Here is a 16,767-nt window from a genome sequence, read left to right on the forward strand (position 1 = left end):
CACGGCAATAGTATCTTTACATCGTAGTACTAAAGTTAGATTTTCTTTGAATTTTCTTCACACGCGTTCAACGTTCATACGGAGCGGGGGAGATGGGGTGTTCTGAATAATAGAGGGGAGGTATCCACTCTTATTTTTTCGTGAATTTTTTATTTAAGAAAGGGATAAGATTTTAATGTGAGCGCTCGGTGCTTTTTATTACTGGAGATACTGGTTTCGTCTATTGTCGAGTCATGATGCGTATGGGGTTTCCGCTTAAAGTATTTTGTATGGGAGATGTATTCTGGGGACAGTGGAGTTATGTCCGTAATGACGTTTTAGGAGATTTCTTTTTATTCCCGCGTCGTTCGGAGGGAGTGTAATCACAGATTTTTCCGGTTTAAGTGTAAATCCGCAGAGTTTTCTTTATTCTGTTGATGTGTGCTTTGCGAGCGCTTTTTGAGATGCACTCGCTTCTTTCATTTAGTAGCTTGTTTGCTCACTGCGTATTTTAAGTTGCAAAATGCTCAGTTGGTTTACTATAACATCATGTGTTCGGCCAGGAATTATTTCTAGATTTTATGGTACATTACAGAACTAATTAACTTGAATCCTTGACCACGGTTTCCCAGAAATCTTGTCTCATTCCGAAAAATATAATTATGCGGCACCTATTAATTTTTCAACCTGTCAAAATTCAAGGCTTTTGAGCAGCCTTCGCCGGAAGCTAGCCAGCATTCTCTGTCTTTGTCTGATACGTACTATAATAATGCTTTAGTTTGTTCTTAATAACTTTGTTAGGATTTTGGAAAGATGTAACTTTCGTGGCTGAAGGTGACTATTACTTGAGAATTTATATAAAATTGAAAGAATTATAATCCCATCTTGATTTGATTTAGTATTTTAATCATTAATAAATATCTCTGAGTCATATTTAAGTTAACAATTCGACTCAATATGATTCGGAAGTGATTACATGAATAATTTGTCTGTTTTTGGGTCTGCGCGTGCGAGCTTTTAAGTCTCCGACACCACACATCTACAATACTAATTAAATTTCCTTTGGAAATTTCAAATAATATTACTATAATATATATATTTTTTAATGTAATTTAACCAATTAATAATATGCCACACAATCCAGTGGCGCTACAACTCTTATCACGACATTTGACCTTTGATGTCTGCATCTTTTTCGGTGATTATTTCTCTTTGTAGATCAGAGAAAATTGACTGTGTCAGTCTAATGTGCCTGACATTTTTTTTGTTTCTGGGTTCTAAATAATATTAGTAGTTTTATCTAATAGACTAACACTGCAGGTTTTTGTTTTATATAGGATTGTTTACGCTGCGCTATTTTTAAAGCTACATATACTAAAGTTTATCGTTAGTCGTCTCTTTATTTAGATATCTTATGATTTCCCCCATAGCAAAAATATGGAATATATCAATATCCCCCAAGATACGTCGGCGCCAACAATGAGAGCCTGGATAAAGGGAATGCTTTTAAAAGTATTACTTTTGCCACCCTTAACTAGATGAAGTGCATATCTGAGTACTTGTGGGTGTTTACGACGACATCTATGTAATACTAAAAACTAATGTTATTTCAAAAATATCAAGACAAATTACAATTATATGTTATCACTTAAAATTATTAAAATCTCAGAAAAAAAGTTATCGAGCTATCTCAGGAATTACGAATTAAAAAAAAAATGTGTTCGATGGTCTATGGCCTATGACAGAATAAACGCAGGCAAAATATGAATAAAAAAATACATCAAGAAACACAAAACATTCATTTTTTGACTCCTTAAAGGAACCGTACCAATTTTTGACAGGTCGGCAACGCACTTGCGAGCCTTCTGACAATCTGTATCTATAGGCGGTATTACTTAACATTTAGTTACAAAAAAATATAATACATTTTATATTCATACTTTAGATAATTGAGAACACGTTTGATATTCTTTTAAGCTATTTAAAATTTAAAATCAGATTACTCATCTATGGATAATTTCCAATTCACACATTCACACACATGTTTACACTGCTAACGTGTTCACCTAAATAATAATAATTTTGATGTAACTAAGATGAAAAAAACCCAGCCCTTTCGCCGCTCGAACGTTAGGAAAAACACGCGGAAACCGGCTTGCCTTAGACTCAAAAAGTCAACGGCGTGTATCAGGCACAGGAGGCTTACTTTCTACTTGCCTATTTTTGATAAACGATCATGAAACAAATACAGAAATTTACTCAGTCCCAAAAAGGTTGTAACGGCACTGGTTTTTTTATAGTCAGTACACAGATTCAATGTTTTATTCACTTTTGACACTGTGTGTTAATATTGTTTTACTTAACTTTAAATCACATTTGACACTGTGTGTTAAAACTGTTTTACTTAACTTATTACAGCCAAAACAAAAAGCGCTAAAGAATTTAAAGTGTTTCCCAACGTTGGGACCACGCCCCACAAGGGGGCAATGTCATTGCTAAGGGGCTTATTCAAAAATGTATTAAAATTATTTTGAATTGGAATGTGCTTTACATTGTTATTTGTTTCGTTCGTTACTTCCTAGTAATAGCTTCCTAAAATCTCCCAAGTTTCTTTAGTTAACAATTCAATTTGTAATATTAAAAATTATATATAGTACATTTTAGAAACACTGATTTAAAGCGTAACTAATACGACTGACGTTTATGAATGATTTTTTTATAAATATTATGGCAATAGTTTTTACTTTATGCCAGTTTCAAGTAAATGTTGGGAAACTACACGAAAGAATGAAGGTTTAAACGAAGCTCACCGAAATCCAATTTGAAAATCGAACACTACAGTTAATTAAAATAATGAACATTCACACCAACAAAACATTGAATAATAATATATTAAAGCTGAAACTTGCGAAGTGCACCATTTACCATTTTGTATAAGACCTGGGAGATACGAGTCTATCCTCGCATGGTAATTGCCTAGAACGTCCTATTTCAACCCGCCTCCCTCCATATGCCCCAGTTACCTCTCCCAAATAGGGCTGTCTAACATTTCAGTTTTAGCCAATTATAGCATATGTGTACTTACAAATGGATAAAAGTTCTATTAATGGAAACATTTGTTTTCAAAGAGTTAAATCTCATACTTCAATGACTATTCATCACATAGAAAACTCAATTTGACAGAACTAATAACTTGCGTTAGAAGTTCCCTAATATAAATAGATTTGTTATTGCAGTAATATTAGGTAGAAGTTACTGATTTATAAGATAACGAATTGTTATATACGGGAGTTTAAGGGGGTAAGTCAACTCTAGAATTAAGTGTCTGAGGTCACCCAAAAAAGTATTTTTAAGCATAACAGAATTGAAAATACTCTACAAATCTTATCTCGCTAAACAACGACATTCGAAATCGGCTTCCTTCACTCGATGGATGTAATTTGTATTGTTGAAACCCCCACAACCCAATTAATATCTCGAGAGTGGCAACCCTAACATTTAAAGGCACTGCATACGTACAGCTACTCAGGCTTACTTCATTCCGACTATTGTGTGTGAGCGTTTTGTTTTCTTTCTAGCTTTTTCGCTTTTCAAGCCCCCTTTTTGTTCCTAGCCTAAGACTTTTCCGCTTAAATTTTTGAGAGAACTTATTTTGTTAGTTAGCTGAATGTAAATCTGTTGCGATTACCCTTAATTAACTGAATGAATTAATAGTTTTGTATTTTTTTCGATTATATTGAAATCGCCGAATTCAGGCTGATGATTTTTCGTTCCTTTTCGTCCTCGCATTGGTAATTAAGAATATTTTTAGAAGATTAAACTTTAAATTTAATATCCTTTGAAACAGTATCAGTAAAAAACATAAATTAACTTTCATAATTTCTGCTTTAAACCATTTATAATATTCCTAAGATATGAAAAATAAGTTTTATTTCGTTTTTATCGATTCACTTTCAACGTACATTCATTTGTTTACAACAAAACACATAAGGTATAGTATAAACTACAGAATACGAAAGCTAATACAAACAAGTAACATAACAGTAGTACGTAATCACCCTCGAACCTGTTGTAGAGAACTATAGATCTTTTTCCTAGACGAATCCTTTTATGAAAGAAAACGTTAATATAACACGTATTATGTTGCGATTATCCAATCTATAGATAAAGGTTTGAACAATTCAATTCTTAACTTATAAAAACAAATTGTAACAGATAACAACTTCAGATTAACCCCTTAATAACCCTTAAACGAGCGTTCAATTTCACACAAAATATTAAATCCAATTTACCAACTTACCCCACATATAACCCTTCGAAAAACACCGAATTATGACCATTATAACCGCTCATATGCATTGTGGTAATCGGCGATTGTGCCCCGCTGTTTGCGAACAAAAAATGAGTATATTTCATGCTATTTAAATCTATTATCAGCGGGATTATGAATTTATTTGCTAGGGTCAGTAACAAGTTATTTGACACGTGAATCGCTTGCGTGAACCCACAATTAGTTTTTGTTATGATTTTTTGGCTCGTTATGATGTTGATTTTATAAATGGTAATTATTAGTTTGGGATACGATATTATACTGTCATCACTTAGGAACACGATTTTGAGATTTAATACTCGTAAGGAGGTTTAAGTATTTTACCACTACGGGCATTATCATTTACTATTAATAGCGTTTTGATAATAGCAAAAGTTAACTTATAAAACTAGAAAACAATTGTACTTAGTTTTAATAAATTGCCGTTGCTTTATGAATCAATTTCAATTATTTTAATAAATACTATATTATTTTAAAGCCTATTCATTAAACTCATTAATTTCAGGAGCATCTGTATTATATTATTAAGTTATATATATACTCTTCACAGCCTCCAAATGTACTAATAGTACTAAGTATTTCATTTGTATGCGTGACTTTTATTATTAAACTGTCATTTTGTGCTTTACAGTGTACAATTTTATTCATATATCTTCCACTTAAATCACTCTAGAGCAGTATTACCCTGTTAGCGTGAGGCTTTCATCCCTGAGGTTTGATCCCCGGCTGTGCACCAATGGACTTTCTGTCTCTTTGACATTTATTCTCGCTCATACGGCGAGAGAAAACATAATGACAGATGCAAATAGTCGACGGCACGAAAAATTATTGATCACGAAACAGAAACCTGAACATATAGAAACCTTAAAAGTTTTTAAATCACGCTATCTATAAATATAGATATGTAGTTTAAAATATATAGATGTCGCAAGCGCCTTTGCTTTGTACTGTAGAGAATATATTTTATATCGTAGTCCATATTAATTTCCACGTATCGAAAATCAAAGGCAGTCCCAGTGGACGTGCCTAATGTGTCCATTCCTGGGACAAAGAGGATTAGATTCTATTTTGTCATATCTTAGCTATTAACATAATGTGACGAGATTTTGTGATATAACTACCATGTGTGGTCTCGATAATACACTTTAACATGATGAGTTTTTTATAGGCTTACGGGTGTATGAGATTCAGATGAATATTTTAATGTGAGTATTCAATGAAATCTAACCATGCATTTGTTGAAATATTGGTTATATAAAATCTATAGAATGCGTTATATAAAAACTAAATAAAAATAAATGTCAATCACTACATACACGTTTGTTATTTTTATTTTTATTTAATTCTACTAAAAACAAGCTTGTGTGTACGTCGATTCTCAATTACACCATATTCGCGACAATACTGTCTCTAAGCAAATAAAATTTACACGAATTGACGACTAACAATTTCTTTTCCAATTCAAACTCGATGTCAAACTGTAATTGTTTAGCAAATTTAAATGTTGTGTGTCAAACAAAATTACGACGTTTATTTGCTTTGAGTATAGCATTACGAGTCAATTTTAAAATTGCCGCATTTACCGACCCAACAAATACTCAATTACGAAAGAAAATAGAAAAACAGCCGGCAAAGAAAACAACGGCATTGCAGTTGGTAAACAAGCGAACTTTTCCCACAAAACGCGGTTTCACGTTAATATTTAAAGCTATATTGTTTGCGTAATTGCTCACGGAATAACCTAATGGGTGGATTTTGTAAAAATCGATTCACCCATATTTGTTGTTAATTATAGTCGCCTCAGCCGCCTTTCCGCCTCCGCAGTTTCAAATGCGATTTGAGACCCTCCCTGGTCCAATTACTGGGTTCTCAAAAGTTCCCCCCTATTGGACTCCCCCTCATTTTTAGATCGAGTCCCGTTTTAATGACCTCTCGAGCCTCGATGTTCATTTGTCGCTAGGGTTTTTTGCGTATGATTATTTCGCATATTTCGCATGTAACGTTTGGGGGCTTAAGTGAGCTTCTAGTGTTGGCTCTTGATAGCTTTCTTGATTTGCGTACAAATATTTATTCGTGAAGTGGCTACTATTACCTGTAATAGCTTTTCTTCTATTTAGAAAATACGAAATGTAGATTGTTTGATCCTAAACCCATACTAATATGTAGTGCGTACTTTGAACTGCCAATTAGAGAATTCACTGAACAAGAGTATATTGAGAAAATGGAATTAAAATGACGAAGTTTTTATAAGCTACTTTAAAATGTAAATTGCTTTACACCGACGTCTTACGAGTGTATGTTTATTGTTTTATTATTACAAAACTGGAAAGTGATTATTTAGTTAACTACAAAAACGAAATATATGTTGTATACAGATATTTTAGCTTACGTAAGCTTTCCAAATTTCAAAGATACATATCGAAACTTATTCAAAATAAAATATACACGAGACGTAATAATTTTAACTTCATCTTTACCGATTTTCATATAGTTGTGCACTGCAATGAATTCTAATTGTTTAAAAGCTTTGCTGTTCACCCCATATTAAAAAATTGTCCCCATTAGTGCATAAAGTATTTCGCCGACATGAGGGGGCCTTTTGTACCATTTGTTTGGGATCCTGTAATTTTCTATGATTCTGCATTTTGTCGTATTTTCGACGTTGTAATTGCAGGCCTGTATTAATTTCGAATTACGCCCTCGCGTTCATTGTTCGATATCTTGGGCAATCACGGACAGATTGGGCCGAGGTTCACTGCTATGTTGCATGATTAGGCTTTATTTAGCAGTTACTAAGTGAAGCGAGAGCAACGCGTGAGGGTTTTTAAAAAGAAACCTCATCCAGGCGATCTTTTTGTTAATGTATTACCCATATTAATAATCCAGTGGCGAAGTCTTGCTCTCATATAAGTTTCGTTGATCATTTTTATTTCATGAACAAGTATGTAGCCTTCTCTGTGACACATGTCATCGATTTTTCGATTTGAGACTTGGCAGTTTTCTATCGTTCTTTGCCTTAACCGTACGAGCGATTTTTCGATGCGCACTTAGACAGAAAATCCATTTATGCACTGGTGGACATCGAACCTACGACCTCAGAGATGAGAGTCGCATGCTGTAGGTCTGCTACTGCTCTACCTACCGTTATGCTAAATTATAAAAAAGGTACACAAAATAACATTCTCTGTAGCACTTAATACGAAGCTAATATTAAGTGACAAGTTTAAATCCGAAATTCTTTTAGCTCCGTTGACGAGATGTCAGAGGCCAGTGTGTTGAACTTGTCTAAGAGTAATCATAGACAAATAGGCTTTTATCATTTTAAAAATAGAACTTTAATCGCAGTTAGATAGAGCCTGTACTAATATGTCATCTAAGTTTAAATAAAGAATAATTTATTTTTCGAACTAAACAATCTAGACAAATACACGGATATACAAACAGAACAACGCAAATACGAATCTTCATAAACAAACATTGTGAACTGTCCGTTCGGATCCTTCCCATCCATTTTTTAATCGTGACATTAGGAACATTGAGGACACGACTGCACGACATGTGTCATCACATCATGTCAATAGAGAGATTATGATAACTATCGCTCAGATCTAGCCTGGGGAAATCACCCTTTGCGTTGACAAGACAATGCAAAGCTCGTTCGTAGCTAATTCGACTTTAATCTCAAAGAAGAAAGTTCAAATTAGAATGGCTGCTAAAATAGCCGCAAGGGTGATCCCGAAAAGACAATTTAACCCTAAAAAGTGCACGGACATTAATCCGCATGTAATATCGCGAATTTGTCATCGCTCCGATGGGCCATGGGCCATCTGTTGGATGAAACGCAATTCGATTTGCTGTACCAAATGATGCTAGATTGGCACATATAAGTAGCGGTGTTCTTTATATGAATTTAAAATCCACTTCCGGTTTCAATATTCGTTTTTTGAATATGGATTTTTATATTCAAATCAGAAGAATACATAATGACTGCTTAACCGCATAATTACTTTTTACCTCGATATTAAAAAGCGCAACGATAATGTTCGAAATTCAAATTATTACGCAAGGAAATAACCAATAAAAACCTGCTACGCGACAAGTGCCAATCCAGTGGTAATGGTAACATATTAATTCATATTTAAATATCATAACCCCTCGACCGCCCTAATAATGTAACGCTTAATAAAATTCATGTCTGTTGCACAATTGCCCTTTTTGATGTCTTGTTCACTATTGGGGGGTTATTAAAATATGAATTATTGTTGTTCGCACGCGTCTTCAGGTATTAATAGAGCTATTTGCAATTTACATTCAATTATTTAGCATAAAAAAAAATATACGAATATTAAGCCTCGGTTTCAAGAAATTTTTTACTCTTGATAATAGATTTACATTTGATTAACTTTAGACTCCCTTTAACTTTAGTCTTAGACGAATTTTTTTTGTTAAATATATAGAAATTATACATTTCTATATATTAAACATCATGAATAATAAATAAAAATACACATATAGGTATTAATTAAAATATATTGTAAACGTCAGCTTAGTTAAAAACGAAACAGTTCCATAGTACTAAGAATATTAAGTAAGGCTAATAAAAATAATTTTAATTGCATGTCAAAATCATCAAAAGAATCTTCAATTTCAGCAACTTATTTAAAAAGGATTACCTTTATGAGCTTAGAGTAACGAGTGCGAGGCCGGGTGATTAAGCTTGTATAGCGTGTAGCGGACGGGTGCGACGAGCGTGTGCGCATTGCATTTAATTAAGGGTCGTGGGTTCCGCTGTTTTTGATTAAAATTTCATCCTTGTATTAGCTTCTTCAGTTATTCTTGGCATAATAAAATGTTTTGTAAATAATATTTTTTTTTTTGTAAATCATGCAGAAACTATTTCATAACACAGCAACAACAAGTAGGTTGCCGAAAAGGTAAGGTAGACAAAAAAAAATGCCAATCAAGCGCGTCAAAAGTTTGCTGATTGTCGCTAGATAAACGTATTAGCATTTCTTAAAACGCTTAGCCACAAAAAGAACATAGATAATAGACACATCCGTTCGTGGAATATGGTCGTGTTTCCGGAAGCCGACACTATTGCATACAGACAACTTTAAATAATATATCAAATTTCAACACGTAATTTCGAATTTTACAATATCGTATTGATAGCCTTTTAAATCTATATTTAAATCGCACAGTACTCATGTGAATGAAATACGTTATGTTAATAAGGTAATGTAATAAGTTTGCGTTTATATACATTAAACTAGTTTTATTTAAGTACATACTATTTATTTCCAGGCAAAAGACTATGACAATATTTTTTACGTTTATACAATTTTATTTGACTTTTAAAAAGTTGAATATCCATACAATTAAACTCAAAAAAATACTATAATTGAGTAGTTTTGATGTATTCGTCTGTTAATTTGATAGGAAGAAATATTTTTTATTTGCTTTTTTAATTATATATTATCAGGCACAGGAGGTTGATCACCTACTTGCCTATTAGATTGACAAAAGATCACGAGACAGATATGGATACAGAGGCCCATGCCTAAAGAGGATGTAGCGTCACAAGCATTTGTTTTAATTTAAAAAATTAATTAAGAGTTTTAGTAGTGTTGGCGTAGTGGCTTGAAGGCCTCTCAAGTAAGGTCATAAGTTCCAATACAGTCTGTGCACCAATAGACTTTTATTTCTAATAGCGCATTTAACAATTGGCAGGAGTAAAGGAAAACATTGCGAAAATTTCTTAGCCTGAAAAAACAGCGGCGCGTGTCAGGCACAGAAGGCATTACCTACTTGACTACAAAAGAACAATTGATCACGAAACAAATACAGAAATCTTAGACCTTTTTTTTAATAAAATTTTTATATTAATACAAACATTAATAATTAAAACAAAAATTGTTCAGTTAATCTGCACAGTTAAGTTTAACTGCTGCTAATGAAATATAAAAATTCATAAGACATGCAGTTACAGCGGAAATTGCAAGTTATTTAAATTAAGTGTGACTTTGTTCTTTAGTCTAGCACCTAGGACATTTTAATATTCGTTTAAATTAATTTTCTTTTGTATGAAGCTATTAATGTTTGTGGCATTTCAAATCTGCCATAAATGTGGTTACGTCTGATGTTTTGTTTAGAGATAATTTTGTATAATATAAGTCAAATTTTCCAGATTAAAAAAATCTCATTGGTCAAACATAGTATTTGTGTATCATATTTTCTAATAGTCAAGTAGGTAAACTGCCTGGTTACATATCGTAATTTTTTTCTATCTAAGCCAGCTAGTTTTCTCACGATGTTTTCTTTCACTACTAGCGATGTGAGATGTGAACGACGACCTTATTTGAGAGGCGCTGAAGCCACTAGGCCAACAGTACTTAAAGTTTGCAAACCTCAAAATATTTCCTACATTCAAAATAACACGTATGTGAGGAATATATTTTAAATACATTTACGCATAACTTTATTTCAATAACAAATACAGCAATGATAAAACTGAAAACCTATAAGTACTACATACAATGTTTAAGAAAAGCATTAAAAGACTTGATAATTCGCCGAAACCTCAAAGCACTTCCCGCCCATTTCGTATGCACCTGCAATCTTAAAAGCCTTTGCGACGCATGAAAAATTCAGTGTCTTGACGGAAGATTTGGGTGAGTACGATCTAGGTAAGTGTATAAACTGTGCTTTTGAATCTAGGTGAAGATCGGAAAGCATTGATTTAACAGAGGCTGTATATTTGGAATCATACCGTGAATTTTATCTTGCAAGGCTTTCTATGAATGTTACAAAAACATTTTTTAACGATTTTAATTATCTCAATTATTTTTATTTTTATTTATATAAGGGGTATTGTGTACATTTTATTATAAAAGTGATGTTTGTATATTTTATTTATCTGTATTTAATATGTTGCTAACCTCAAAATATGTTTATAAATCGATGTCAGAAAATGATTTTTTTTAATTTATTGGACTCTACTAGCGAACACCCAAAACCAAGGGTAAGTTGTTAATAGTATATAAGTTTAAAAAAAGATTAGGATAAGCCTTATTTGCGTTAAATATATTACATACATAATATTGACCTATGTAATAGAATAAACTATTCAAGTCAAGTGAAGTAAGAAAATTTCTACCACAGACAACCATGCTCTCACTAATAATAAGTAACATAAAAACTTCGCCTGTCAGATCGTAGATCATGACAGCACTTCACTGGCGGCCATATTAAGTCGGTAGCAACCACGCCCACGGTATAAAATTATATTTACTGATTAAGTTCGGAGTAAATTGATTCGCGATTATGCTTTTATTTGCACCAAGAATTACAGTGTTTTACTTTTGAAAGATTTGAAAATCGAACAGAAGGGTGTAAATTATATTCAACTAGTGGACTTGACTGACGTTGTCCTGTCTTAACTATGAATTTAGATTTCAAATTGGTATGATTAACTAAAAATGCTTTATGATATACAAAATTCTTTGTTTGTTTATCTGGCGCGTATAAAAATAGTTTCCTATTCCAACATAGGAACGGGCGACATATAACTGTCCATGTGAAAAATATGGATTGTCAAGATTAATGCCACAAACAATTAGCGAATTACTATTATTGATTACTTAACATGGTGGGTATTCTTAAATTTTATTATTTCCATAAAATTTTCTTATTTTTTTCTTACATAAGAACCTTCTCCTGACAATAACAAACACAACAAAAAAATAATTAGCGAAATCGGTCCAGCCGTTCACGCGTGATGCCGTGACCATACCAAGGCAAATATGGATTCATTTATATATATATATACATTTTAACAAATTGAATTTGGAAGCTACTTAAGTATATTACTTTACATTTTAATGTGTATTAATGAATATATTTTCTTGTTACAGGTATGTTTTGGTGTAAGTGCAAATTTATAGGTAAAGGTTATATTTATAATAACGAGATAATTAATTATGTCGAAAGTATTTGTAGGAAATAAATTTAAAGACACATATTTTTCATAATAGAGAGTATATAAAATCAATTAAGTTGATTTCATATTCATAAAAACGATTCTTCTTTAAATGGTATTGTTTGGAAAAAATCCAAATAGCTTTATTTCAGCGAAGAATAAAGTATTACAAAGAAATTGCAAAAGCATTGTTAAGAGAATATAGAACAATCGAGAATAAAGCTTTATTTAAAACGACCCATGACAGATGTAATGCTACTGTCAAATTCGAACAAAACTCGATAGTGAGAAATGAACAAAATAACAACCGAAAAAAAGAAATAAATAAATAGGAGCACGACTTTTCATTTTGTCGGGGGAAAGCGAACAATGGTCGGGAAAAGAGCGGGAAAATTGCGCGTCACTCTGGCGTACCAATTTGTCAAACGCGGCCGCAAGATGGCGTTGCGCCTTCCGGTGAGGTTTAATTAAAACGCGGCTCATTCCAACCTCGCATCGCGCTAAGAGCAAGCGTTAGAACTGTTTTTAATTGTTCTTTTGTATGTCACTTTATTGATAGTTTGAAAAACATTGGCTTTGGTCAAAGGCGTACATTCGCTTTATGAATATTTAATGTTGTTTAAATTTTCAAACTTTTAATCACGTTAACTGTATTACGGTGGCATTAGACTCTGTAATAAAACAACTTGTCTCTTAGATTCGGATATTATTATAAACTGGACTTCAACACACAAATAGATTTGGCCATACATATAAATTTGTTATGAGGACACTGTCACAGTTATTAACCGCTGTGTTTCAAAATATAGAAATCGTTCGACAGTGCCTTGTGGATCAATTGTCTGTCCATATGTCTGAACGTCAAAATGTTACCAGCAAAGTATTACTACTTATTTTTTCATAGACAAAATTCAGGCAGAGTCGCGGTACACAGCTATAAAAAAGGTTATCATCGTGCTACCAAAAGCGCGGGAGGGAACAATGAACAAACAATAAGTAATATTTTATTCACAGCTAATGATTCCATTGTTTGATGTCGGTTAACTGGCCCGAGACCAATCGGAAAAAATAGAGATATATACAAACTATTTGTCTTTCCAAGATGGTATATATTAAAAATATTGTTTATTTTAAGGTCATATTAAAGTTTACTAAATATTGTTTACCTATTAATCTGATAAAATATTACATTAGAAACAATACAATACAATCCTAATATTTTATTATAACAAACCAATCACGTTCCAGTAGCTAAAAGATTTTGTTCACAATCTCGATACATAATTTTCTTAAAGGCGCAAAATCACACGCTTTAAAAACCTTAACAAATAATTAAATTTGATAATATTACTTATACTTTAAGTGAACACTTATCTTTCCACTATTTTATATCTGAAATAACAAGGAATAAATTTCAATCAAACCAAATACTACATTTAATTTCCAATCCAAATCATTCATAATCATTATGTAAGGTACTTGACCCTACGAAATAATGACCCCAAAATGTCCCATGTCCCATCCATTCAGACGGATGTCGTACAAACAGTCGAACAATGGTATAATATAAAACTACCCCCGTATTAAAAAACAAGTGGTGACACAATAGAAATCGAAGTTGGACCCTTGAGTACTTGACGCAGGGCTGTGCGTGAGTTGAATTTATTATCTCAGTGTCATACGTGTTATTTTAAATTATACCGGAGTTTTTCGACCACTATTTATTTGCTAATAATGGCATTGTAAGCAAGAGTGTCTTACAATACCAGACCACGGTAGAGAGTATACCATACTTGACAGGTGACAGATGACAGTTAAAGGATTTGGCCATTATTCAAACCAACCGAGTCGAAATTACGATTAAATTGTAGGTTTAATAAATACCTGTTTTTAATATTAAACATACCAGCTAACATCAAGTTAAAGATCCAAATTCTAATACGAAAAAATAATTCATAGAGTACAAGCCACCACATATTTAAAAACTATGTGTAAACTAAACTAACTAAAGACAAGTGACTGTACTCTCTGCATATGTCTTAAAAAGTAGTAAAACCAGGTTGAAATTTGGTATATATTTTATTTTTTAAACTAAATTATCAAAGTAGCAACCCTTAATGTATCAATAGTTGGATTTGTTTGAATTAGGTTTTATTAATTAACTAAATAAAATACTACATCCCCTCACCAATTACATTTGGCTTAACTGAGGGGTTTTTGAAACTGATAAGAGATATACACATATAAGGGGCTTTAGAGAGAGATAAATCTGGTTAAATGTTTAATAAATATGTCCAGAGATAGATGGAACATTTGTCACATATAAAATCTTTTTTTAAATACTTTTATTTCCAGTCGGTAGCCACAGAAAACCGATCTGACTTGCCTTTAAAATACAATTAAATCCTCATAGTGGATTTTTAGGAGCTAAACAGTCCCTTAAGCCAAATAAAATATCAATTTGAGTAAAGATAGATAGCTAAAGGTTTATCATTGGCCTATGTGTAGCAATTGGGCATTAAATTTATGTAGTAGGTGGCGTCTTTAAATATAAATCTATTATAAGAGATGGACGTCTCTAAGTACTAAAGTTAAGTAGATCTGAAAGGGAGAAATAAACCGCATTTAATAACGACGCTTGAGGCGATAAAACGGGGTGTATGCGCAATTACTGATGATTACGTGATTTGCAATGTATTGGGCTAATTATGTGGCAACAATGTTTAGACCGCGCTTTGGGATAAAAATGCACCTTTAAAACAGGTGCCATTTTAAATTTGCTATAATTTCGATAATTCGTAATTATTGGGAATACAATTGTCGATTTCTCAAAATTGATATATTTTTATGAGATTTTACAAAGTTATAAGCAAGTATTTCCGGCTCGAAGGACCAAGAAAAAATAACTTTCCAAGCTCCTTTGGAAGTCCGCGAGAAGAGATTAATAATCGACCTAGTTAGTTCAAACAAACACGTTTAATAAATATACCACAAATATATACATTCTGCTAACCAAAAATAATATCACATTTTAAGTGCATAAACCGCCATCTAGTGGTCGGCATGAAAATTAACTAAATTCATTAAATAGCTTGCTTAAATTACCAATCTACTTTTGTTATAATAAAAATTATGAACAACCTTAACACTGACAAAATAATACTACGTTTTTATTTCTAATAAAATATCAAAGTTCTCTACGTTATAAATACAATACGTGAGAGAAAAACATACAATAGTCATAAATATAGCCCACCAGCGTTGAAGAAACCTTAGAGAATTATTAATATAACGATATCCGAGTAATTTTTCAAACAATATAATGTGGAACTCCGGAGTGTGTATTCGAATTTTAAGTAGGGGCGAGATTTCTAAATTAAAAAAAGTGCATGATAGAGACGGGTATGCTATCATCCCTTCCCGCCACGTGGCGCGTCTATGAAGTATGAATATTGATGTATTGTTTTGTTCGAAAAATCTCTTTTAATGATAGACTTTGAGCTTGACAGATACAACTGTAAAGTTATTTTAAACTTCGAACGATTACACGTTACTCTGTCAGTCATGTGACAAATAGCGAAATGTACACTTTATTATCCACTCATGCACAAAAGTTATGTAAATACTTTTTAAGACGCTGTTATGAGTACCAGCAACTCCATTAATATGCTGTTGCGGCGAAAACAGAAAAGCCTTAGTAAGCAGAAATGTTAGTCTCGCTTATGCAATACATATATATATATATTCCGTATATGAGTTGAACGTCTTTCTGCGTTACGCCCAAATATATAAATTATGTCAGTTAATTTATTGTGATTTTAAAACTATTATAAAAATATTACATATTCTCGCGTGTTCATAAGCTTGGCTACAGATTGGCACCACTAAGCATACGGTATGCAATGTGTCCAAAACTAAAATTTTACATACAGTAACAGTCAAAACAATGTACATAACATCGTTTAAAATATTGACTCAAATCAAAGGCGGAATTCTATGTATTAGGTACTTAATAACAACGTTATCGGTTATTACGACCAAATATGAGAAAGTCCCTTTGATGTCGTTATAACAGGTTTTGACTGTATTCTACTTTTGTCTCAGACAAGATACACATAAACATTAGTTTTACGTAGATTTATACTTGAAACCCAAACTGGTATTTCAACACGTCAATTCGACCCCGGCTTGAAACAATTACATCCGGGTGTAGCTCGGTGAATTCAGGGGTGGGGGAAGTTCTTTGAAGTGGCCTGCAAGAGAAGCCTAGCGCGCCACCCTGCTTTGTTTCCATTTAATGATAGACGGCTAGATGCAAGTGACACGCTTTGTCGGACTCTGAATTTCATAGCTTAATTCAATATTATGGTGGTTTAACAATGCTGAAAGACCTATAACAGTTTGATATTTTATATTTATCGCACGCTGGTCAACATGACTCATGGTTGGTTAAAGTAAACATGATAATTTTGGGGTCCAG

General features: G+C 32.7%; 1 protein-coding gene across 6 annotated transcripts in view; it reads left to right on the forward strand.

Annotated features, from left to right (window-relative positions):
* The window catches only part of LOC123714889 (protein pangolin, isoforms A/H/I/S), a 112,783-nt gene that overhangs the window by 56,442 nt on the left and 39,574 nt on the right, over nucleotides 1-16,767 (forward strand). For 4 of the 6 annotated variants that reach the window (XR_006754369.1, XM_045669527.1, XM_045669523.1 and 1 more), the window contains exon 5: nucleotides 12,223-12,234. The exons of the other annotated variants lie outside the window; for them this stretch is intronic. Coding sequence is in view for 3 of the 4 variants with exons in the window: in XM_045669527.1 (XP_045525483.1) it covers nucleotides 12,223-12,234 (12 nt within the window). In the remaining variant the exon portion in view is untranslated. The remainder of the gene's footprint in view (nucleotides 1-12,222; nucleotides 12,235-16,767) is intronic. 6 annotated transcript variants of the gene reach the window in all.

Source organism: Pieris brassicae, chromosome 10 (assembly GCF_905147105.1).
Source record: "Pieris brassicae chromosome 10, ilPieBrab1.1, whole genome shotgun sequence".
Lineage (NCBI taxonomy): Eukaryota > Metazoa > Arthropoda > Insecta > Lepidoptera > Pieridae > Pieris > Pieris brassicae.